The sequence below is a fragment of the Triturus cristatus genome, chromosome 5_2 (assembly GCF_964204655.1).
Source record: "Triturus cristatus chromosome 5_2, aTriCri1.1, whole genome shotgun sequence".
Taxonomy (NCBI): domain Eukaryota; kingdom Metazoa; phylum Chordata; class Amphibia; order Caudata; family Salamandridae; genus Triturus; species Triturus cristatus.
In genome coordinates, this window is record NC_140588.1 from 331,390,339 (window position 1) to 331,416,624 (window position 26,286).

At 48.4% G+C, this 26,286-nt stretch overlaps 1 protein-coding gene across 6 annotated transcripts in view; it reads right to left on the reverse strand.

Moving 5' to 3' along the window:
- The window catches only part of KIF13A (kinesin family member 13A), a 758,668-nt gene that overhangs the window by 233,156 nt on the left and 499,226 nt on the right, over window positions 1–26,286 (reverse strand). For all 6 annotated transcript variants that reach the window (XM_085607091.1, XM_085607090.1, XM_085607089.1 and 3 more), the window contains one exon: window positions 5,106–5,316. In XM_085607091.1, coding sequence (XP_085463217.1) covers window positions 5,106–5,316 — 211 coding nt within the window. The remainder of the gene's footprint in view (window positions 1–5,105; window positions 5,317–26,286) is intronic.

The window sequence follows — 26,286 nt, forward strand, 5'->3', positions numbered from 1 at the left end:
GGAATAACGGTCCAAGAGACAGGCGGTGTTCAAAGACCGCAGGCCCAAACTAAGGGACGAGAATAGTTTCTTGCCAAACTGCTCGAGTCTCTTGGAATCCCGGGCCGGCGGAGCGGTCGGGAAGGAGGATTGGGAGGTAGAGGCCTGGATAACCAGACTCTCGGGGTGGGGTGTTGGGACAGGAAACTGGGGTCGCCCGGAGCAGGGCGGTGGCGCCTGGCAACGTTCCTATCCACAGGAGGAACTGTGGAGGGCTTGGACCAGGTGCCCTGCAGAACGTCAGTGAGGGCCTCATTGAATGGCAGCAGAGGCTCAGTGGAGCTTGCTGCGGTTTGAAGCACCTCAGTGAGGATGTTAGTCCTCACAGCCACGGCAGGCAGCTCGAGCCCAAGGGCTGCGGCCGCCTTGCGCAGCACCACAGAAAATGCTGCACCCTCCTCCGAAGCCACAGTCGGAGGAGAAGTGAATCCAGTGTCTGGCGAGGTATCCAGACCACTGGCCTCCCCCAGTTCATCTGCCCAGTCCTGTGAAAGCTGCGACTGAACAGCCATAGGGTCCTCGAACCCCTCCCAGTCGCCCCCGTCTTCCGATGCCTGATAAACAGGAGAAATGATCGGAGCCGGACTGTAGAGATGATAGGTCTCAAGCGGCGCCGGACGCGGCGTCGGTCGACGCCGTTGCGGCGCCGGGTCCGGAATAGGGCTAAACTGGGGTTGGACGCCGTCCGGAGTCGGCACCGAAGGCGTCGGCGTCGCCGGAGGTGTAGGCGTCTGCGCCGGCGTCGGTGGTTCATTCGCCGGCGCCGGTGGAGGAGTGGTTAGGTCAACCGGCGTAGACGGGGACCCAGGCATGGGCCCCGCGGGGACCTGCGGCGTCGAGACCGGAGTCGTCGACGGCGCCGGGGCCGAAGCCGCCGGCAGGGAAGGTCGCCCAGTCGAGGCCGCGGGGCCCGAAGGCGCGCCAGCGGGCGTCGACGGCGGGGCCAGGCTCCTCATGGCCGAGAGGAAGGCACTGACCTCCGCCGGCGTCGCGTTAGTCCCAGGGACCGGAGGGTATGGGGACGGGCGCGGGGCCTGCGGCTCCGCCGGAGCCGCGGGGGTGGAACCACCCGGACCCTCGGCCGAGTCGCGCGACCGGCGAGGGGAGTCCGAAGAGCGATGTCGCCTCTTGGACTTCTTAGAGCGTTTGGACTTACCCGACGACTTGGAGCCCGACGATCGATGGTGGCGTCGGCTAGGGCTCCGCGAGCGATCCTTGGACCTCCTCCTGGACCGGGATCGCGCACGACGCGGAGCCGAGTGGCGAAGCTCGAGAAGCTTGCGGGACCGCTCCCGCCGAGCCTTCGAAGTCAGGGCCTGGCAATCGGAGCACGACTCCGCGTCGTGGTCGGGGCCTAAACAGTAGAGGCACCGGCGGTGGTGATCGGTCACCGACATCAGTCGATGGCAATCCTCGCAAGCCTTGAACCCAGGCATCCTACCGGCACCAGATGTCGACAGACAAGGATCAAAAGTGATCAAAAAAGATTTAGTCAAAAAAGACTAAAAGGGGTAGCTCTCCCGGATCTGCGCTTACTGGCGCGGAAAAAAGAAGAACTGACGTCAGCGCGCGAGGGCGGCGTCTAAGTACTCCGACGACGTCATTCCGGCGCACGACGCCGACGACGGACGCGGAGCCGCAGACGACGCCTAGCGACGCGCAAGGGGTATTGCTGACGAAAAATCTTCCGGATCCAGTCTGACGCCTGGGGATATTCTAAGGTGAGGAATCTAACCAACGTGTTTCTTTCAGATATCGGTCCCAGTGACCCCATGCCCCAGGGGGTGATATTTCACAGGCAGGCACCAGGGTAACCACTCACAATTAAAAAAATTGGCTGGCTCTTGCCACAATGGTGCCTGGCAAGCTGGTCAGGGCAATGGGTGCCCATGCCTCAGCGTCCCCATCATTGTGGGTTTCCCAAGTGGGCACTGGGGCACCCACCAAAGAAAAAAAAGCCTGTTTCCCGACAGGCTTAATTTTAAAAGAAAAGAACACTGAAATTCACCAGTTGTAGCTATCTCAAGTAACTATAACTCGTGCCCTAAGGTAACTATAATTCGCGCCCTCGCCATGCACTGATAATTATCCCTCATATTACATCACCCATGACATCTTCTGTGATATCTCTGATAATGTCACTGCAACTTTTGCAATGACATTATTGATTACAAAACTGTGCATGGTCGGGGCGCAAGTTATGGTTACCTTAGGGCATGAGTGCTAGTTGTTTGAGATAACGATAACTGGCTAATTTCAGTGTTTTTCTCATTTCAAATTTCACCCTACTATAACGTCACTATAACGTCACTTTAACCTTTGGTTTCTTCAGTGAATATATACATGGATAGATATTTTTTTTTCACTGAGAAAAAAAAGTTACCATGACTTAAATGGGTAAAATTTTCACTTTAAACAACATTTTCAAATAATCACTGAAATGAACTAGTTCTAGTTAACTGAACTAAATATAACTCACACCCCAGCCCGGCACAGTGTTGTCATAAAAGATATCAGTGAACATATACATGGATAGATATTTTTTTTTTCACCGAGAAAAAAAGTTACCATGACTTAAATGGGTACAATTTTCACTATAAACAACATTTTCAAATAATCACTGAAATGAACTAGTTCTAGTTAACTGAACTAAATATAACTCACACCCCAGCCCGGCACAGTGTTGTCATCAAAGATATCATGTCAGATGTCACATTGATGTTATTAATAATGTCATAGAACATGTCATGAGTTATGTAATGCATGAGATAATAAGCAATGCATGACAAGGGCACAGGTTATAGTTACTTCAGTTAACTGAGTTAACTATAACTTGTGAATTTCAGCGTTTTTTAATTTTAAAATGTTACCATTTAAACTGACATTTTGACCTACTTATAAGGTCACTTTAAACTTTGTATATGTTTTTTTAATTAAGATCCTATTACCATAGCTAACTATAACACCACTTTAACCTTTTTCACAGTTTAATTCATGTGTTTTTTAAACTGATTTTAACCAGCGCAGACCTACTGGGGTCAAAGGATCAGAACACCAAAACATAAAATGCGAGCCAAATGGCTTTATCGGGGAAGGTCACCACATTAACTGATATAAGACAGATTTATAGGCTGTGTCAATAAATCACCACAATAATCTAATATAGTTTGTATTAATACACATATCACAGAGCTTAATAACAATTGTCCCATACTATTTAAAAGAAAGCTTTTTTATTTGAAACAATCAAAAACAAGTGGTTAAGTCCTTTTAGCACTCTTCAGGCCACAAAATGCAGGCATAGAACCATACCACAAGCCGAACCTGGACTCCTGAGAAGTAGAGCAAAAGTCCCAACTCTAGAGTGCTTTGAAAACAATGAAAAACTCTCACAGGGTCATACATTCAATAACTACCGAGACTTATGGGTAGGTTTTTGAATAAAAAATAAATAAAAAACATTCTAGCCCCTGCAACACTTCAGTAGTACCTTAGAGATGCCCCTGCCTATACTTGGGGCACCACAAGGGGTGCGACACTGCGCAAGAAGACCATGCAGGGCATTATAGTGCGGAATACTCCCGCTGCTCTTTGTGAATGTGGTTTTGTGCCATTTTCTTTTTTTTTTATTATTGTGGATTCCCCGGTCCCACCTGGGCTCCCAGAGACCTTGATTTTGTTGGGCAGCACAGGGATCCCACTCCTGTGCTGCCCAGTCGGCTCCCCACCTGGCAGGCAGTACTGTTTGCCAGCACTGGAGCCAGCATCTCAATTCTCCCTGCCCGCTTGATATGGGCAGGGTTTCCCTACTGCAGTGGCTGTCCCAATCCCAGACATGGGCACAAGGAGCTGGGGTGGGACACCGTCACTGGTGAAGTGCAGCATCAACCACCCCCTTTTTTCGCTCCTGACATTGGGTCTCAGGGGTGGAGTCCCAGGGGCCAATAGGTGGCTCGGGGGGGGAACACAAGCCCCCACACTTATTTTTTTAAAACAGTATTGCAACAACTCCCCAGGCACTGGCCCACCCCGGGGGATTTTTATTAGAATGGCTAGCTCTCTTTTTTTTGGGGGGGGGGGGGGATTTTCCTGCAGTAACGTATAAAAATAAATAAATTTTTACCCTGGCAGGGTCCCTCTTGAACCTTCCTCCCCACAAGTTCTGGGAGAGGGGCAGGATATTCCTACCCTGCCCCACTCCCTGTTCTTTTTTATTATTTTTGTTTCAGGACACGGAGACTGAGTCCCTAGTCCTAAATGGCTGGCCAACATCTCCATTGATGCAAAGCAGCAGCCAATCAGTTTTCATCTTTTGGTCTGCCGGTTCCGCTGCACTCCTGCGCCTCTAAATAGATATAAATGTAGAACCTTGCTCTCTCAAAGACTACAGATTTACACTAAATCACAAAAATCATGCTTTCTTGATAAAGAACTAGCTTTCTGCCAATTTTACTGTAATTCCAATCAAATATTTTGGTTGTAGCATTGTCTAAAGTTTCTATAGGAAAATACATGGGAAAAAGAATTATGGACCACCCCCATTTTTGGAAGAAAGAACAATGTGCAAAGGTACTGGCGACAATGGTGTGCAAGTCTCCTTTATTCCTTTCCAATAAGCCAGCAAGCATAACCTGGCTTCTAAAGGAGACAGGTATAGAAAAGGGCACTCTCTTCAAAGAAGCAAGGGATACCATTTTTGTAAACCGTCTCTGATTTGCCCCTTATGAAAATCAGGAAGGAAGTTTGCAATAACTCACCGATATTCATGCATTTGAGGCTTATTAATGAATGCCTGAAGCACTTGCCCTTTCCTGCATAAGTGTGCTAGTTCATGTTGAGATGAAGCAGATTTAAGAGGACATTTTTTATCTACTGAGTCTCCTCTCACTCTTCTTGAAACCAGTCAAACTCTTCTTCAGAGTTCACGCTTCTTTGATCCAAGCTCATGCTTACCAGCCCCTTGGACACCTCTCTGAACCTACGTCTACCCCCACACTCGCATCACACTGAATCCACTTTCACGCTCCTCTGAGGCCACACTCACTGCCTCTCGAATTCATACTCACCTCTCCTCTGTCCAGAAGTTGAGTTTCTGCTGTGCTGTCTGGGAAGAGTACAGGAGCCTATCACTGCTGTGCTGGTGATGCCTCTCTGGGGAGAGCTGCTGCCTGAGCTGCTCCAGTTCACGCTCGTACATCATCCTCTGTTCCTCCAGAGCATTTTGCTTTTCTTCTAGATACTGCTTTTCCAAAATCTGAACAACATTTTGCACTGGATCTGTGGAGAGATAATATGAAGTATATTCTTGTCAGTAAAACTGTAATTGCAGAAACGTACGATGAGAAGGAAACATGCAGTTACTTAGCTTAGCATACATGTAGTTATAACTAAAACAACATTAGAAATGTATGTTGTATTTGAAGATAAAGCTATGTGTTGAAACTTAATATTTCAAATTTCATCTAGATTATTTGGCAATCAATCTAACTTGACAGAATTAGCAATTTGATTCTGCATTATTTCTCCCCATAAGCAGTCTTTCAGCCTGGCACCTGAAGATATGCAACAGATGATGAGTCAGCGGTTAGATACATTCTTCAGGGCTATTTTTTCTGCTTATACATTAATACCTACCATTCAGGAAGTCAATGTCCTTGCGATACTGGTGACTTCTGTTTACAGGTCCACTTAGATAATCCGCCTTCAATGGGATGAACAAGTTACTCACCTTTGATAAACCTTTGTCTGGAGGTTACTTTATTTCACTGCAGATTCCTCACATTTAGAGTATCCCCAGCTATCAGACTGGATGCAGAGATTTCTTCTAGCATTGCTTCTGTATGCTGGTAGGTGGCACGTGTAGCGCTGCATTGAACATGTATGACTCTCCAGAAGTGGTCGAGTGGAGTCACATATAAGTGCCACCCCCGCAAGTTGATGCTAGTTTCCTACAGCTTTCTTTTTCCTTGTCCTTAGACAAGAAGTGTAAAACAAACTGACAGAGTGTGTGCTGATCGTCTAACTTGGGACCAAGCTATGGTTTAAATCGTTTTTATTGAATATGATGCAATCGTTAACATTACAACCACTGGCGGGTGGGGAACGGCTTATTCAAAATCAGACTTTATTAAAGAGAAAAAAGGATGAAGCAAAGAGGAAGTGAAGGAAAGCGGAGAGGAGATTGAGAGAAACAGAAAAGATAGACGACAGGTATCCACCCACAGCGTATCTTATGACTCGGAAGGGATCTGGGGCTGATTTTACTTTGGAGGGGTGGCGGGTCCGTTAGGGGAGTCATGGGGAATCGCAGGACTCGTAGATAGCTAGGCCAGGTAAGCTCTATGAACTCTGAAGATAAGTATGCCACAGTAGACCCCCAGGTCTTATAGAATTTAGGCAATGTGTGATTGATCCCGGCCGTGATCCTTTCCATCCCCACAACCTCCCACATTTTGTGTAGCCAATCTAACTTATTCGAGATGTTGGCCGTGCCCCACTTTGCCAGGAGAACCTGCTTGGCTGCCCCTAGTGCTAGAGTGATCGCCCTGCCCCTACAAGACCGGAGGGGGTATGTGAGAGGATTGGGTAGCCCCAGGAGAATATAGCTAGGAAATCTGGGGAGTTCTGTCAGATATATCTGATCAACTACAGGCAGAACAGTCTCCCAAAATGCCTGTATCATAGGGCAATGCCATATGATATAGGACAGTGTACCTGCCTGTCCGCTAACAGAGATCGCTGCTGCGGGGCTTCCATTTGGCGACCTTCACTGGGGTGTAATACCAATAGTGTGGAATTTTTAGGAGCATTTCTTTCCCTTAAGTACTGCACGATGGTGCCCGGGTCCTGTGTATAATATACGCCCACTCTTTGGGTGAGAACTCCCGACTCCGTTCCGCCTCCCACCTACACTGCGCTGGGGATCTGGCCTGAATTTTTGCCTTGTTGAGAAAGCCATAAATGTCTGACAGAAGGCGTTTGTTGGAGATGCGAGTAATGTACCAAATCTCAAATTTTGTGAGGAGCCGACTTGCATGTAGACGGACCTGGGGCTGTGTGACCCAGTGGCGCAGCGCCAAGTACTGCCAATACGCCTCATTGGGGATCCCATTGTGAGCCACCAACTTGGGGAAATCCAGGATTCCACGCTCGTCAAAGAGGTCACGATACGTTTACAGTTTGCTTCTTGCCATTTCAAGTAGGTGTTCCCCACGAGGCCCGGGGGGTGAAGTCCGTGTTCCCAATGAAAGGGGTAAAAAAATATTGTCTATCGAACGATTTAGATGGAAGCCGCCTCCAATCTGCCCGCACAAGGTGGGTCTCCTGTAAAAGGCAAATATCACACCTAGCATCTCTCAACAAGGCAAGGAGGGCGCGCTGCTTTGCTGGCGAGTTAAGGCCCCACACATTGAAGCTCATAATCACTACCTTAAATCGTGTCATGTGGTGATGTGAGGAGGCATGGGTGCGTGCTGACTTAGCCTGTCGCGGGAGAAACCATCAGTCGCGGGGTACCCGCCCTCCCCTACCCACGTCCCGCCAGCGGATCCCCACACCGGTATTCCCCCCTCCCACAGCAGCGCTTCACAGTGTTCCTCTAGCATAATGGCGTAGGCCCAGTGCTTGTGTGGGAAGGCAGGCCCAGAGCATCAAACCAAGCATCCAACGCTCCCCCAAATCACAACAGCAAATAAGACCCACAGGCAGCACACCCCCGGTGAGTACAGCAGACCCTTCCTCCTCCCCACGGTTGTTCCCTCCACCTCGCCCCCTCCCGCCGCCCCCGGCCACCAGTCGATGAATCACCCTACCTGTCTGTGGAATGGCAGCAGATCTCTCTTGGGTTGAGAAAAAAGGCAGTGGAAAGGAGAGAAAGAAAAAAGGCCGAAAGAGAAAAGTACAAAAACATTTCAACATCTTCTTCCAACAGGAAAAAGTAAGCAGTGACGTGCAGGGGTCCATGGATCCGACCGTCTCTCATCGCCACTCGTGGGATGGGGCTCCCCCCACAAAGACCGATGTCGTATCCTATTGGGATCGGACCAGTCATTCTGTCAACAGGTCGCTGGCTTCTGACCCCCAGGGTCATTCAATGGTTGCAGTCCTCCGAGCCCTCCTGGCTTTGTAGCTGTCGCAGCACGGCCTCCCGTTCTTGTTGACGTTCCTCCTCCGACGGTTTCATCTGGGCACCCCTCCTAGGGCCACGTCTTCTACCTGTTCTCGAGGGCCTCCCAGCAGCGGGACCCCTTCCGTCGCATCCGATTCCTCCACCACCATCAGGGCGTCACCAAGTATGGCCTTAACCTCCTGTATGTTCCGCACCCCATTTGTTTCATTCTTCCAGAAGAAGGATAGGCGGAACGGGTGTCCCCATCTGTATCGAAGACCCTGCTCACGGAGGAAGGATGTAACAGGCCGTAGGTTTTTGCGCCGCTGTAGGGTGAGGGACGAGAGATCTTGGAAAACCCCCACCTGGAGTCCCTCAAATTCCACCGTTGTACGGTCATGTGTAGTAGCCATGATAAGCTCCTTCTGTCGGTAGGAGTGCAGGCAGGTCAGGAAATCCTGTGGTTGGCCAGGGCCGGAAGCAGGCAGTCTGGCTCGGTGTGTACGGTCCAACGTGACCTCCTTGTCCCGCAGTTCAGGAGCCAAAGGTTTAAAGAATCAGAGGACCCAGTCTTCCAGCTTGCTGCTGTCTGCCCGAAGTGGCACGCCCTTGATACGGATGTTCGAGCGCCTCGAGCGATTTTCCAGGTCTTCCAGCTTGAGGTATAGCTCCTCATTCCACTCACGAAGGTCAATGAGTTCCCGGGCCTAGGTAGTGAGTTCCTCCTCTCGACGATCTCCGTTGCGTTCCAGAGTGTCCACTCTGTCCCCCACCTCGCTGAGCTCCGTCCGGAGCTGCTTGATATCGGAGGACATCTCCTGTCGCAGGCTTGCAAAATCGTCTTGGAGCGAGTCGAAGAGCTGATCCATAAATTATTTAGTAATCAGTTCAGTGGCGTGACCTACCTCTGGATCCGTCCCCACTTTGCCAGCCTTCTACCCGCCAGTTTTCTGGAGCAGGTCTTTACTCCTGGTTTCCTTCTTGTACCGTTGTGTAGCCATGGCCGCGCTCGCAGGACACCGGATCACAGTACTCCCCCACACGAGACTTCAAGTGAAGGGATAGGGAATCCTCCAGCAGGCCACCAAGGCAAGAGGTGCGCAGAACGACCGCGCCCGGGGCTCCCGCCCCCGGGGCCCTCCGTTGCTCAATCGCCTCCACACCACCAAGGGCGCGCTGGGACCGGACCCAGCTGCGGCAAGCAGATGATCACACCACCAGGCGGGAGTAGAACCCCATGAGGCGCCGCCACAAGGTCTCCAGCTCCACCAGCTTCACCCGCCTCGGGGCGATGCACCTCCAAGTTCAATGCGTTGGTCACTGCCAGGTCCCAGTTCTCAGCGTGGGCGGCCTGTCCCCATGAGGCGCCGCCACAAGGTCTCCAGCTCCACCAACTTCACCTGCCTCGGGGCGATGCACCCCCAGGTTCAATGCGTTGGTCACTGCCAGGTCCCAGTTCTCAGCGTGGGCGGCCTGTCTATCTGCCGACCGGGGTGCCCTAAACCGGCAGGCAAGAGGCCAACTCTCAAGGCCTAGGTCAGTAGCAGGCTTGATCGTGGGCCGGCTCACTCCCTATATCAAGGCCGTTATCGGTGCTGGGTTAGGGCTCCACCTCCACCTCCTGTATTCTATCCGGCCCTCCAGCTCCCAGAGTCTTCCGCCGGTTCAGGCGCCACCCCCCCGACTGTGCCCCCACAATGCTGCGTGCTCAAGCCATACACCTCTGGCACCTCTCCACTCCCTGCGTCCTTCCACCAGGACGTCAGGGGCCCCGTGCATTCCTTTGGTAGGCCGCAACACACGGCTGCCGCTCCTCAGCGTCAGGCGCGGCAGCCGGCAGCAGCAATCTCCGGTTGCGGATTCCCACCCTTCAGGCCAGCCCCCTGGTTCCGGGTAGGCGCCGCTGTTCACCTTCCAGCCGGATCACAGGTGAGGGCCGTGCTACCGCTTCACTTCCTCGGTGCCAGGCAGCTCCTACAACAGCTGCCGCACTGGGCCGGGCCCCGCAGAGGCTGCCCCTCAGCCCCGGGAGAGGCCGCGATCCCGTCGGTCCCTCACCCACTGCTCCACTTCGCCGTCAGCCCGCAAGGCCTCATCTGCCACTGTCTCAGCGGGCGCTGCAGTTTCAGAGTCCTTTCGCCACCGGTGGGCTCCTCAGGACGGCCCTCTCGTTGTCCCCGTCGCCACTGCCGCTCACCACCTCGGGGCCTCCGCGGCTGATTATCACAGTGATCGGGGGTCTCTCGGTCGTCTGCCCTGGCTCTCGCTGCCCAGCACACCCTAAGGACCCTGCGGACCCCCCTAGGGTCCGGATGCCGCCGATGGATGCTTTATTTCGACCTGGGCGAGCTGAGCTCCAAGAAGACGATGTCACTCCATCGCCATCTTAGCCACGCCCCTCTTGGAACCTTTTTAGACATTTAAGAGTCCACTGCACAGAAAGGGGAGATAGAGACACAGTCTAGCCCCAGAGTCCTTAACTTAGAATATTCCCCCAGGCGTCAGACTGGATCCGGAAAATCTTTTTTCCCCCAGCAGTACCTCTGTACGCCGGGAGGCGTCATCGCCCAGCTCTGTCCTGACGTCGTCCACGGAAGTGACATCAACGGAGCCATATAAGACCTTCCCAGCGTGCGGACGTCAGTTTTCTACAGGAAACTTTTCCGCGCCACAACGAGGAGCCATGACAAAAACTGTGAGAGCATAGGAACAGTGTGTTAAAAAAGAGCAAAAATTGTTGAAACAACAATGAAAAGAAACATGAGAATGGTAAAAAAATCATTAGAATGAGAAACACCACCATGTGGAAAGAGTACCCAACACAAGAAGGGACTGAAGGGAGCAAACGGAGCCCCCACCCCAGCAAAGTGCCATCAAAGTGAAGAACCGTGCACCCCCCCTCCAGGAGGCAACGGCAGCAGAAACGAATGGCATGACAAACTAAGGATAGTTTGCCACTGCAGGACAGAGCTGTAAAGAACCACAAGACTGGAACAACATGAGTCACAACAAGTTATCAGAAGTGCAACCACATAGAACGTTCAACCCCCCCCCCACCAGAGATCGATGAACTGAAGCATAGCCAAAGAGAATCCAACCCAATTGACTGCAGCACAAACAAGGAGGAACAGACAAGGGCGGAGGGAGGGTAGGAAAACATGAGAATCTCCACGCTGGGGGAACCCAAGTGGAGCAGCATTGAATAGCACAGAACCCAGCTACCAAAAAACAAGAATGGGTGGAGGGTCAAAGAGCCCCAAAACAGAATGACACACCCTGCCTCGGAGGAAGGTGCAAGAGCACTCTCAGCAAGACAAAGGCCATCTGTAAGGGGGCAAGGTGGTAAAACCTCACCAGAAAAGGCCTTCGCAGAACGGGGAGGATGGGTGGGCGTTAAGGAATCTGCAGCTAGACTGTGACTCTACCAGATACATTGTTACCGAAGGTAAGTAACTCGTTCCTCTGATAGAGACATCTAGCCACAGCTTCCTTAACTTAGAATAGATACCAAAGCCATACCGCAGTGGAGGAGGGTCTGCGGCTGAAACCCACCAAGTTCCAAAAGAGCTTCTCAATCAACAACATGGACAAATGGAAACAGCAGTGCCAGTGAATCCCCGTAAGGGAGCACGTGCAAGGGGGGCAAGGGCACCACAATCCATCAGAGGACAGAACAAGATCTCCGTCGTCCAGACAGGGACGAAAGGAGACACAGAACCAGAAAGGGCAGTGCAGAATGGAAGAAAAATTAGAACGGCTGCAAAAAGACGGCAAACTAAGCACCGGAGTGCCTGAATCTGCCAGAAACAGAGGACACAGAAAAAGGGACAAGAGATCATGCCATCGCCAGAGCATGCCCACTGAACGTACACCCCAGAGGATGCCGAAAAGTGAAACGTGTGGGGACAGATGCCACCATGTAGAGATACACAGAGTCATGACCACCAGGAGATACAGGCATGTGGATGACAGGACAAACCCAGTGGGGGGAGAGGGGGAGAGAGAGAGAGAGAGACAGACAGAGAGAGAGAGAGACAGACAGAGACAGACAGAGACAGACAGGGAGAGACAGGGAGAGGCAGAGGGAGAGAGACAGAGAGAGAGAGGGAGGGAGAGAGAGGGAGGGAGAGACTGGGCGAAAACCCAGACACCAGGGAGAGGAAAAAACGAGTATGCATACTCTCTCACTATGTGTATAAATCATGACACCCATATGTAAAACAAGAATGCACATAAAGCAATATATAACAAAATGAAGGAAAAAATGAAAAGGAAGGGGGGGGACTGGAAGAGCATGCCCCAGAGAAAAGGAAAAGGAAAGTCGCACAATAGGTACCGACAGCACCGGTGTGAAGCATAGCAGGACCAACAGTGTCAAAAACACCGAAAGGCGACAACAACACCCCCTGAAGGAGTATAAACCATGTCCCCCCCGCAAGACAAGCGGGAACACTGATCACCACATCCACGAGGAAGGAGTGGGAAATACACAGACAGAGGCCCGTCAGAGAAAAGGGGAAAGAGACACCGACAGGACGACGAGCATCCTGAAGAAGAATACCGGCAACAGTGACTTTAGTGATGACTGGGAACTCACAACCAGGGAACAGCTGGAGTGGAATATCGAACCGTGGGATAAAAACGACAGCCCTGAACCAGTAGAGTGAACCAGAAAACCTCCGCAGAGGGCAGGAACGGAAGGACCTGAACTCGTGTGTAATAAGCAAAGGGACCGAAGTCACAGCCAGGGAAGGGCATCAAGAAATAGTTTACAAGGTAACACAGCAGAAACATAGCTGGCGGAAACACCATAGTCCTGGGGCAAAAAGGGCCCTCAGGACCTGAACCATTAGAAAAGACGCAAGCACTTCCCCAATTGAGAATAGAACGCAGCCAAGACAGGGGCTGAAGGACATATACGGTGCCCTGTGACAGCGACCATATCCTGTGTGTGACCATATCCACAGAGACCGGAAAGAACTACGGACCAACCGTAACCTACAACACAAAACCCCCAGGAGAGAACCGCACCAACCCGGCGGGTCTCACTAGAGCGGATGTCCCACACTGTAGAAAGAGCGCAGACAAAAGAGAAGGAGCCGAAAAAGACTCTGCAGGAGCCATTTAAACTTCCCGTGCCGGGAAGAACGGCTACACAATAGCCAACAAGTACCCCACATTAGACCTTCAACATCAAAAAATGGAACCACAGCACCTCCCTCTTCTTTTGGCACTTTTTTAGGAAGAAATCAAGGCCCAACCGGCATCCAGGTGAACAAAACACAACCGATTCCTCAATACCAATTGCAAAATTGACCAGGAGTCAGAAAACCTGGTAATAAACATCTCAAAAACGAAGTTATCCACCTTTCAAATTCAAACACTTCAGAAGGGTCTGTCATACGTAACCACCTATGAGAGTAATGAACTAGAGACACAAATTTGTATGTTCAAATGAGAACATTACGTCTTAAACATTTTTTTAAGAATGTCATCACACCCACAGAATTTGAAAATCAAGGCACACTACTGAATCTCAAACCAGATAGCACGTTTCAAGCACCTGTGAGTCACTAAATCTTAGATACATTTGAGACAATTGCACAAAAAGAACTTCATGACATATTCAAAAGCAAGTCATCCAAAGCTTGTAACTTGACAGCCAAAGAACGCATTGCTATTACTAACCTTGCCAACAACAAGACAATCACATGCTGTAAGGCGGATAAAGGAGGGGCGCTTGTAATTCTTGACACTTCATTTCACCTGGAGAATGTACAGTCGCATGTTACAGCTGGAAATACATATATGAAACTCCTCTCTGATCCTACCAATGCTTTTAAAGATGTCTTAGTCACCATCATTAACAAAGCTCTGCAATCTGGAAGAATTAACGAGAGAGACAAAAAATGTCTTATCAAGCAAAATCCTAGTGCACCCTATCTGTACAGGATACCAAAAATTCACAAAAACTTACATAATCCACCATTTAGACCAATTCTGAGCACTCGAAATTCTATACATGAACCGATAGGAAAATATATAGACTGCTATTTACAACCGATAGTGCGAAAAATGACCACGTACTTACAGGATACGACGGATTTTTTGATAAAGTTGGACAAACTTAAACTAGATGAAAACACTGAATACATTTTATGTACCATAGACGTAAAATCACTATATACTTCAATTCCACACAATTTGGGCCTTCAAGCTCTGGAATATTTCCTTTTAAGGAGTGACAAAGATAACAGCTTGAAAATCTTCTTGTTGGAACTTATGCATTTCACCTTATATCACAGTTATTTTACATGGGACAACCAATTTTTTACCCAACTGAATGGCACTTCAATGGGCAATTGCGCAGCTCCTGCGTATGCAAATCTGTTCATGCATCGCTTTGAATTAACACACATCATTTCTCAGAATATCTGGATCAACAATGCCATCACATTTTTACGATATATCGATGATATATTTTTAATTTGGAAAGGCCCAGAGAATGAGTTACTAAGGGAAATTCACGCACTGAATCACATTGATGAGCGCATTCAATTCACACACACCATGGATAAACACAAGATTGCCTTTCCGGATGTAAAAATTAAGATCGTTGAACATAAACTTATCACATCGGTGTATACCAAAACTACAGACAGGAACAATTTTCTTCATTTTAGAAGTTTCCACCAAATGAGTTTGAAGCAACATTTACCATATTCACAACTGCTCAGAATCTGAAGAATATCGTCCACTGAGGAATTGTACCAGCAAAACAAAGACAAGCTCATGACTAAATTTAGACAACGAGCATATCGTGAAGTGATTCTGCAACAAGCCAGCGAAAGAGCTAATAATAAAAGTAGGCAGGAACTACTTAACGTCAAGAAGAATTTGGATACTCAACAAGAACGATGTGTTTTTGTGTCAAGATACTCCACTAACAGTCACAAAATCAAACAAACAATTAAAAAATATTGGCCAATGCTACAGGCAGAAACGGATTTCAACGGTATTTTTGAACAGTGTCCAATATTCGCATACCAACGCACAATTAACCTGCAACAATTATTGAAAAGCCAAAAGACAGATCAGAAAGACACATTTAAGGGTACTATCCCGTGTTTGAACTGTGGAAATTGTAATAACATTATAAAAGGTACTATCTTGAGACATCCAACACAGGGCACTCCTATAAAGTTACACGTAACGGCAACTTGTGATACCAGCTTTGTAGTTTATCTATTATAATGTCCATGTGGACTCACATATGTGGGGAAAACTGAACGAAAAATCAAAACCCGATTGACGGAACATAAAAGCAACATAAGATTAAACAATTCAAAGTCGGTTATTGCCACACATTTTAATGAACAAAAACATAACATCAGCTAACTTATTTTTTAATTTTGGTGCAGATACAACTCAAAGATGGAAGAGACAATAGAAAATTCCTACTCTAACGGGAACTGTTTTGGATTTACAAAATGGATTCCTTGCACCCAAAGGGCTTGAATGACCGTGTGGAATTTAGTTGTTATTTATAAGAATGTACATGGTTCTTGTATTGAACAAGTTTGCGTTTTCAGTTGTGCTAGCATGTACACCACATCAATTTTAAGCAACAGACATGGTCCGTTCCACATACTATACTTATTATGGTAGTTGTTATTATCATGCATTTTTTCATATTGAGAGCCTTTTGGAAGTTCACAGCACTTTTTGTTCGCATCTTTATTGATCGCGTAGACTGGCAATACACTTGCACTAAACATGTAGGGTCCATTTTATGGTCCTTCCTTTGTGTTCACGTTCTTTTGTGTTCACGTTTACAGTTACTCGCACGCTATTTAATTCACTTACGGGTCGCCCCTGTTCAATTTCCGGGATACTGAAGATGGAGTTTGGTACACGACTTATAGACTAACGGGAAACACAGGTACGGTTATTTGAACTGCTCACCTTCTATCTTAAAATCACGCGCTATTGATAGTTAGCAGCGAATCACTACTAATTCACCGTAGGTAATATTTCTGGGAAGGTTGTGAGCGCTTACACGCTTAGACGCTTCTCATCCATAGTCGCACTTGTATTACTAACTTATACCTATTCAGCTTTCACATCACGTTCCTTGTACCGGTTCGTTCGTGGCTATATTGTGTTATCTGGATGTATTAATACTATTGAAGGGCACGGCACGTAATACTATTTGACTCTCTTTTAACCACACTTAACGCAGGGAGTTATTTTTCTAACACTGGGGATGCTAAAAGGGCAGATGTGTAATTTCCTTAGGACATTTTGATACCAATACATAGCTTGATATACGTGATCTAATTTTTTCACTAGATATACGTTTTCACACACAATGTCTCCAGGCAGCAATTTTTATGTTGATTTGATGCATTTCAGCTCTGAGGTTATTAAGAGCACGTATTTTTGTTTACAGGGAGAACCCCTGAAGAAGGGCTAGTCCAGAAATGCATTGGGGATCAACACCCCTGTGACCCTATGACAGCGTACTTTATGAACAAGTTTATATTTGAATACTGATGATTTGAATCTACGAATTTCTCCATGAAATTGTTTAACATTGGAATAAACAATCATCCATGAACATCAAAAATGTGATCACCTTTATTTAAAGACGAATCTGTTTCGTATCGGATTGCTTTGGGATGTTCCTTCCAATGGTGAAGGACTTTGGATGTTCATTCTTATCTACACCTCTTTGATCAGGAGGCGGTTTCCCACAGCACCCAGAGAGGTTTAACAGTTGAGAAATTAAGTTACCATAAGCACACATTGGAGTGCGACCACCATTATAATTTAGTTTAACATCCTGACAAGGAACATCCAGACAAAGCGAGGGACGCCTCTTGAGCCAAGCTCGTTGGCAGAGGACTCAAAAGAAATACATAAACAGCTGGTCTGCTGTAGCAAAAGAAGGACAAGACGGCGAAAAGCCGCACAGTCCGTCTGGGTAATGACGTCTTGAACCCAAGGATGGCACCCACCACACCAAGCAGTGAGAAGACTGCAACCAAATACAAAGTCCACACAAGCACTACCAAACGCAAGTCCACACAAGAACTAAAAGCTCTAGAAGTTATGGAAACTGAAACATGAGGCGTTGAACTGCCGAATCTTGACTGTTAAACAAGGCGGCCCCATCAAAGGGGAGATCCCTAAGGCGCTCCTGGACATTGGCAGGAAAAAAGACATCGCGCAGCCAAACATGGCGACGCAGAGCAACGGACAGGGCAATAGCGCGACCCACCGAATCCGTGGTGTTCATGGCCATGGAAAAGTGCGCCATTTCCCGGCCGTCACGAACCAACTGATCCAGGTCAGAGTATCCACTGGGAGAGAGGGGGAGGAGGCACTCGACCGAGTCCCAAAGAGCAGCAGTGGCCCGTGCAAACACGCAAGATGTGTTCAAGGATCTAAGGCTTGCACTGGTGGAGACAAATACATGGCGGCCACACGACTTCAACCAGCGAGACTACCAAGTGAGAGGTAGCAACGGAGGAGGGGCAGAAGGCAACGAGACTGAAGCCTGAATCACCAGTCCCTGAGCCCTAGGATGGAGGAAAAACAGACAGGATCATTTGGAGCAAGGCGATGTCGATGCGCAATGGCACGATCCACCGGGCCCCCCGAAGAGGGCCTCGCCCAAGCCCCCAAAAGGGTGTTGTATAATGACTCATCAAAAGGCAATAAGGGCTCCATGTCCATGCTGCCCTGGTGGAGAAACTCCAGCAAGGGATTAGAGGGCAACGAGACGGAGGGGATTTGCAGTTGTAAAATGTCTGCAGCCCTGCGAGTCACCCTTGCAAACTCCGCACTAGCCACCGTGGCAATTCTAGGTGGTGACAACAGGTCATCCGTAGGGGACGGCATGAGGCTAATCCTGCCACCAAAACGTGGTGGCTATACAGCCCGAGGGCAACCAAGGCCCTGCCAGTATAGGGGGACCAATCCAGGGGTTGGCGAACCCACAGGAGCCTCCTCAGTGTCGGTCTCCCCACCCTCCACCAATCGAGGAATGACTGGGTAGGGCACCGGCGTCGAGACGGCGTAAGCTTGACGTCGAGCCCCAAAGAAGCCTCGTCCGTCCGGCGCCGGACCGGCATCGGCGCTAACTCTGGCGTCGAGACGGCGTCAACTTGATGTCAAGAGCCCCCGAAAGAGCCTCGTCCTTCCGGTGCCGGACCGGTGTCAACGTGACCTCCACCAGGGCAGAAACCCGCAGCGAAGGACGTAGTTGACCTAGGGCCGAGAGCTGCACCGCAGCCGTAACCGGCATCGACACAGGGAGCCGCACAGGGCTGTGCGAAGACGACCTGGAAGGCGTGGATGTGCAAGGAGGAAGCCATGCCCCGACGTCACAGAGATTCTGGAACCAGAGCCAGGGTGCACGACCTGTGCCGAGGGCAAACCCGCCAGCAAAATCCAGATTTGAGCCCCTACCCCCTCTGTGGGGCGTGAAGGCACGCCAGGGAGAGGGGGTGACCCAAAGGTGGATAGCAAGGCCCGAGAATAGGTCTTAATTTTGGCCTTAGTCGCCCCAGCACCAGGAAACTGCGGGTAAGTGGGGGTCGACTCCTCAGGATCCATGTCCGGTAGAGACCGGGAGCAACGGGCCCCGCCGTCACGTGAGGACAGCGACCTCCGTGACTACCTTTTCTTATGCTTACCTGCGGGAGAACGACATCCGTGGGAATGACTCCGCGACCTGTCCCGAACCGACCCCCCCCCCCAGCACGAGAAGGAGACCGGTGGCGTGAGGGCTCCGAACGGGACATCCGGGTGGACAGCAACTTCATGCGACGTTCCCGTAAGGACTTCGGCTTCAGCCGGCGGCAGGTGTCGCACTCCTCAAAGTCGTGGTGCTTGCTCAAGCACCCCATAGAGATCGCGTGTAGGTCAGTCGCCGACATCTGCCGAGAACAGGATTCACATGTTTTGAAGCCCAAAGACATCACACACTGTTCCCAGACTCCAAAGGCGTCGAGAAGGTCTGAAAACCAAACACAGGCCAGAGCTAACCGCTTCTCTGGATCCGCGTTGGGACGCGGAATAGAAGAAAACGGACGTCAACACGCCGGGAGGGTCTTATATGGCTCAGTTGACGTCAATTTCGTGGACAACGTCAGGACGGAGCCAGGCGACGCCGCCTCCCAGCGAGCAGAGGTACTGCAGGGGGAAAAAAGGTTTTTCCGGATCCAGTCGGACGCCTGGGGGAATATTCTAAGTTAAGGAATCTGTGGATGGATGTCTCTATCAGATGGCATACATTGTAAAAGCATATGCATTCTAAAACATGTGGGGAGAAAAATGAGTGGTAAAGCCATGCAGAGTATTTCTCTTTGTTGTTCTGTCACACAACCATTCTATACAGCCTCCTCCAATTGCTCTCTACCTGACTTCTTCACAAATGTTGGTTATTCGGTCTAGAAGCTGGAATGCAGCAGGGTCGGGAATATTACCAGTATGTTATAAAAGTGTGCGGGTGTGTGCCCCTGCTGTGAGTGCCCAACTATATGTCAAAGTTGAATTATGACTTTTTTGATGCCCTGCAATGACTATGATCTAACGTGTGTGCAGGGACCTATAACTGTCCATGGAAAAGAAAGGACCAGAATCTATTTTGTGACCTGGAAGGGAGCACCAAGCATGCAACATAGGACCACCGTGTCCAGGTCCTGGGTTGATCAAATAATCTGTGATGGCAGCGTACCATACTATATTGATTAGTAGTCTTGACTAGAACTTTTTCTGTGTCAAAGTGGAGTGCGGTCTACTGACCTCTGTTATGTAAATTGTCTGCTGTATCGTGACCCACAGATCCTTGCCCTAACATTTTATGTGCCTGTTGAGTGCATGTAATTGCAGTGGATGTGTAGCACAGGTGTAGTAAAAAGATTCCATGCGTGGTGAAAGTTTGAGTGCTGGGACCAGTGGAATCCATTTTGAAAGGCCACTGGGGTAGCATGACAAAAGATAAGGGGAAGATACCTCATCCCCATACAGCACAGTCTACTGTGGCTGGGTGTGGAGACCCAAACACCGAAGTGAGAGAGGATGGAGACTGGGCTAACTTTAAAAAGTCCATTGAGTCCTTATTAGCAAAGACGTGCTTATCAGTTATTCTTGAGAGCAGCCTTTTAGTAGATTGTAAGGGTAAGGTGTGTGTCGGGATCTCAAGTTTGGTAAATGTGAGGATATTTTTAAGCAGGTTCTTTCCTTTTGTTTGTCCCTAGTTACAAGGTCAGAATGCCTGATGACCGCAAGGTGCTGAGATATTACACCTTAATGTGCGCTTGTTTTGAAAACTCATGCTTGGAAACAGCACCTTTGCTACCAGCTGTGAGAACAATCAGGTTGCACAAAGGCTGTGTGTGCAAGAGCTGGAAAATTACATCAGAAAGCGAGCCAACCCAAACAGTTTCTGAAACCTTAAGAAAGCTGATCCATATACCCTGTCTGGAAAATGGGCATAAATGTGCGACACATACCACCTAATTTTCTTCCAGTTCCAAATTCTTCATAATCAAGGAGGGGAGTGCTCCTCAGAGCACTCAGATATATGCTGTTTGACCAGGGCTGGTGTTTATATGAGAGCCCATCTCCCAGAGGGGAGGGGGCATCACCTGAAGTCTGCACTTCTTGCTGAAGGAGCTGAGGTTCTGCTTGGCACCTAGACGCCTGCCTGCCCTGATTTCAGGATGACAGACTACCCAGGAGGAGAAGGCCAGTATCTTCTCAGCATAAACTATGGGGCTAAAAACTGGTGCTGACTCTGCCCAATGTCTGGACCGACACAAAAGAGAAACCTCTGTAGTAGCCCTGATCGAGGTAAGGAGACCGCAATTGGTGAAGACAAAGTCCAGCTGGAGATCAAGTCCAGAGGCAGCACCTGCCTATATTGAGAACCCTTCTACTTTTGGCCTGGGAGCCACAATTGCTGAACAGGAGTTCTTGCTTTAAATGACTGCCACGCGGATTCCTATCTAAGGCCCCCATGCCGAGTGAGGCCATTGCTGTGGTCCTGCATCATCAAAGCACCCAAAAGCATCACAAGAGTCATCATCTTCACCAAGCAGGTAATGAAGGGTCTAGTATTTTTTTTTTTTTTTTTTTTTTACAGTTTTATATAGCGCAAACTTGACCCGGTATCTGGTATCAGAGCGCTTTACATAGCACCAGTTGCGTTACATGAGGACATATTCTTTTTTTTTTTTAAGGCACGGGGAGATAAAGTGATTTGCCCAGAATCACAGGATGTTCAGCGTCATTGCCAAGACTCTAACCCGGTTCCCCAGATTCGAGGTCGTCTGCCCTAGCAGTTAGGCCAACTCCTCACTAGTTGATTCTAAGCTCACAGAAGCAAATCTGCTGTAAAAACCTTTGACTAAGCCTTTTTTTTTATTGACATTTTTCAAACAAATGGTTACAATACATTACAACAGGCCAGCACGATAGAGACCAATATAGGAGCATATATATATATATATATATATATATATATATATATATATATATATATATAACTCAAATTGCCCTCAGCTTTAAGAACGCACTCGACTTCAGGAGCAACCATCCGGTTTATTTTTCAGGAACACGAACTGCAGGATTCATGTACATTATTCTCCGACGCGTTTCGAGGCTCCTGCCTCCTAGTCATGGATAATTAACATTCAACAGATGGCTCCGATTCAGCGTGCTCATTTAAATACCTTTAGTAGGCGTTGCTCATGGCGTCTTCATTTGCAATGCAGGCTGGACCTTGCAGTAAGGATCAGAGTTTAGTTTTTACCCTCCAGTGGGCTCTGTTGAGTGTCAATAGGTTAAAAACATTGACACTGAATCGGAGCCATCTGTTGAATGTTAATTATCCATGACTAGGAGGCAGGAGCCTCGAAATGCGTCGGGGAATAATGTACATGAATCCTGCAGTTCGTGTTCCTGAAAAATAAACCGGATGGTTGCTCCTGAAGTCGAGTGCGTTCTTAAAGCTGAGGGCAATTTGAGTTATATATATATATATATATATATATTCACTGAAAAAACCATAGGTTACACACACGTTACAGTTAGGAATTAGCATTTAAAAAACCTTGCAAATTCACTAAAAAAACCATAGGTTTCACACATGCTATAGTTAGCTGGACATTTCACTCATACAAAACCAATGAAATTTCCCCGTTATAGTTAGTTCAGCTAACTATAACTCGCGTGCCCGCAATCCACTGCTGATGACGTCACATATTACATCCCTCATGACATGGTCAGTGGCATCACTCATGACATCACTGATGACATCATCCTTGTGATAGAGTGGCGGCCGCGCAAGTTATAGTTATCTGAACTAACTATAACGGGGGAATTTCATTGGTTTTTTACGAGTGAAATATCCACCTAACTATAACATGTGTGAAACCTATGGTTTTTTAGGTGAATTTGCAAGGTTTTTAAATGCTAATTCCTAACTATAACGTGTGTGAAACCTATGGTTTTTTCAGTGAATTTGTACGGTTTTTAAATGCTAAGTTATGTATGTATTTTTATTTTTTTTAATATATTTATTTTACAATAAACTACGTATTTTTTGGTTTTTCACCATGCGCGCACGGTGCGCGCACCCCCGCGATTTTAAAATGTTTTTTTCTGCCTTCGGGGTCCTTCAGGGACCCCCTGACAAAGGCTAGGGGGTCAGGAACTCTCTACCCTGCCCCCTTTTCACGTTCGCCACCTTCCTTTTTCACTCTCGCACTGAAAACAAACAAAATGGCGGCCGACACTTCCTGATTTCGACTGATTCGAACGTTGACTAACATGTAACCACCAATCAGAATTACGCTCGCGCACGTTAGGGTGCTCGCACGGTGCGCGGCTATAGATATGTATGTGCTTTTAACTGCAATTTTCTCAGGAACTACTGAACAGATTGACTCCATATATGCAAAAGGCACATCCCTGAGCTGATGACTACCTCTCTGCCAAATTTCAAGTAATTCTGTTCAGCCATTCGGGCTGTACCTTGGACTAAAGGTCCCTATGGAAAATTGCATGGGGAAAACGCGTTTTGGGAACCCCCTTTTTTCTCAGCCCCCGCTTGACGAATCCCCCCCCCGAGACTTTCAGGGTAGGAGCGGAGCGCCCCACCTATTTTGAAAATTTTGCGAGGATTCGTCAACCGGCGCCAAAGTTATTCCAAATAGAATGTTGCGGATTTCCTATGGAAATATATATATATATATATATATATATATATATATATATTTATGCTCCTATATTGGTCTCTATCGTGCTGGCCTGTTGTAATAGTCATAGCAATACACATTTCCAATGTTAGCATACACCATATCTGCCTTCCACTAGCAGAAGGATTTACATGTATTAATCATTTATTTATTCGCATGACTCCGCAGGTTTTAACCACAGAATAATAGTGCTGCACATATCCTCCCCGGAGAAGGCATAAACTACATTTATACATCAGTCTTTTTTAACCACAGGTCTAAAATAATATCGCAGGTAAACCAAGTCTGGAGGGAAGTGTGGGGTGTTAGCACATCATGCCCGTGATACAGTCTGAGTGTCCTCAGAGTTTGCCACTCCAGTCGATGTTTGCGAACCCTGGATCCAAGTTAAAAACGGTTCCCATTTATTACGGGGTCTGGAAGAGGGCGGCATTAGTTCCCAAAATGTACTCAATTGCATGTGACCATATGTGATGTCTCTAACCCACTCTTTAATGGAGGGTACCTGTCTTCTGCACCAATGAATTGCGACCTGTCTCTTTGCAAACAGTAGGAAGTGGGCATGCAACTTAGGCGGAGTGTCTTTAACATACCCTAGTAAGCCAAGAGCAGGAGATTAAGCCAGTGATACTCCTAGAATGTCGTTCACTGAATTAAAAACCAGAAGCCAGAACTCTGCTATTTTGGGACAGTGCCATGCAATGTGTAAGAACGTAGCCGGGGTGTAGCCACAGCGCCAGAAATTGTCATTACCTCGAATACCCATGCGGTGGAGGCTCACTGGAGTTCTATAATATCTATGCAAGTATTTAAAATGTATCAGCCTCAACTTGTAGTTCGGGGAGAGTTCTGTAAGTTGCCCACAGCAGTCAGCGGAACTTCAAGTTCATCGTTCCAGTGTCAAAATGAATTTGGTGTCACCACCGGGGCGGTATTCTGCATGCGGGTATATAGGCGCGTGATGAGTTTATGGGGAGACGGAGATTTTAGCAAGTTATCTAATGCAGGCAGGGTTGGCGGTGCTTTCGGGAAATTGTGCTTGGGCGCATAGCACATATAACTGCATATTGGGAGCCGCCCTGTCGTAACGGGAGAGTCAGTAACCCCCAGGAGATTCTGACCTGGCCCCCCGCCCACGCCAACGTGACCAACCGAGATTTAAGGGAAGTGCAAAAATGTCGGGTGAGTGGGATAGGAATATTTACGAACATATACAGAAATTTTGGCAAGATGACCATTTTAGCCAGTGCTATCTTGCCGGCCAGCGACAATGGCAACTTGGCCCACACCTTTACCTTTTCTTCCAGCCACATAATAGTTCGGCCATAATTTAGTCTCCACACCTCCGCTGTATCCCGGCTAATCCAGACCCCTAAATATTTAACGTCATCAGCCTCCCATCGCAAGGGGAATTCTGACGTCACAAGGGGAGTACCGTCCGTCACCGATTTAGCCCAATTTATAAATACACCAGAGAGCCCACCAAAGCGGATAAACTCCCTCAACAGTGGATCTAGGTTCTCTTCAGGATTTATAATGTAGTGTGTGATATCGTCTGCATATAAAGAAATGAGTAAACTGCGAGAACTGAATCCAATACCCCGCGCAGTATGGTGTTGCCTGATGCGAGCGGCCAGGGGCTCCATTGCAATCGCAAAAAGCAAAGGAGACAGTGGACACCCCTGTCTAGTGTCTCACGAGATTGGGAAGGGATCAGAAAGCAAGCCATTCACCTGAACGCGCACGCTAGGAGATGTATATAACAGCCTGATTCGATTTATAAACAGCGGGCTGAATCCCATGCGCCCAAGAATAGAGAAGAGGTATGGCCATTCAAGCGTATCAAACGCCTTAGTGGCGTCCAAAAACACCACCGCGGCCTTCACGTCTGGGTGCAGATAGTGTAGCACCGAGAATATTGTCCGTAAATTATGGGACGTTGATCTCCCCGGAATGAATCCCGATTGATCCGGAAGTGCTATTATTGGCAACAGTGGCTGCAATCTATTAGCAATCAATTTCGCTAAAATCTTTACATCCACATTGATCATAGAAAGCGTTTGGTAGGAGTCAAGCTCCTCCTCCAATTTCCCAGGCTTTAAAAGTGTGAGAATCGTCGCCTCCCTCATGGACTAAGGTAGCTCCCCCACCTCTAGCGCCTCCTCATACACTGCTAGTAGCCGAGGTGCCAATTCCTCGGCATAAGTTTTATAGAATGACGTGGTCAGGCCGTCAGGCCCAGGGGCTTTACTTAGTGTTAGGCTTTTAATAACCTGAGCCACGTCCTCCACTGTAAACGGGAGATCCATGCATTCCCTATGGTTGTTGTTGAACCAGACTAGTGCCAGTGAGTCAAGAAAGGACTGCAACTCTTCTGAACATGTCCCCTCAGTAGTAGTGTACAAACTGGAGTAGAACGTGGAGAATTCATTGGAGACTTTCTCTTGGCCTCTGACCATGTCAAACTGCTGAGTTCGTATCTCATGAACAAATGTTGCTGATCTGGATGGTCTAATCATGCCAGCTAGAGGGCGACCCGTCCTGTCCCCCTCACCATACCTACGTGCCTCAGCATATTTACCCAAAAATTGCGTTTCGCGCTGAGCCTCCTCAGCATAGTCTAACAGTAACGACTTGAGTTGTTGCGCAATGAGGGGTTCATTTGTAGAATAGAACGTGTCTTCGAGTTTCTTGATCTGGGTCTCCAGAGATGAGAGCGTGCCCCGAATTGCTTTCAGAACCCCTGCTTGTCTCGCAATACACTGGCCCCTGATCACCACTTTAAATGCCTCCCAGAGTGATGCTTCAGTGGTCACAGATCCCATATTGTTGTCAGTAATGTCCACCCTTATCTCTTCCTTGAAGGCC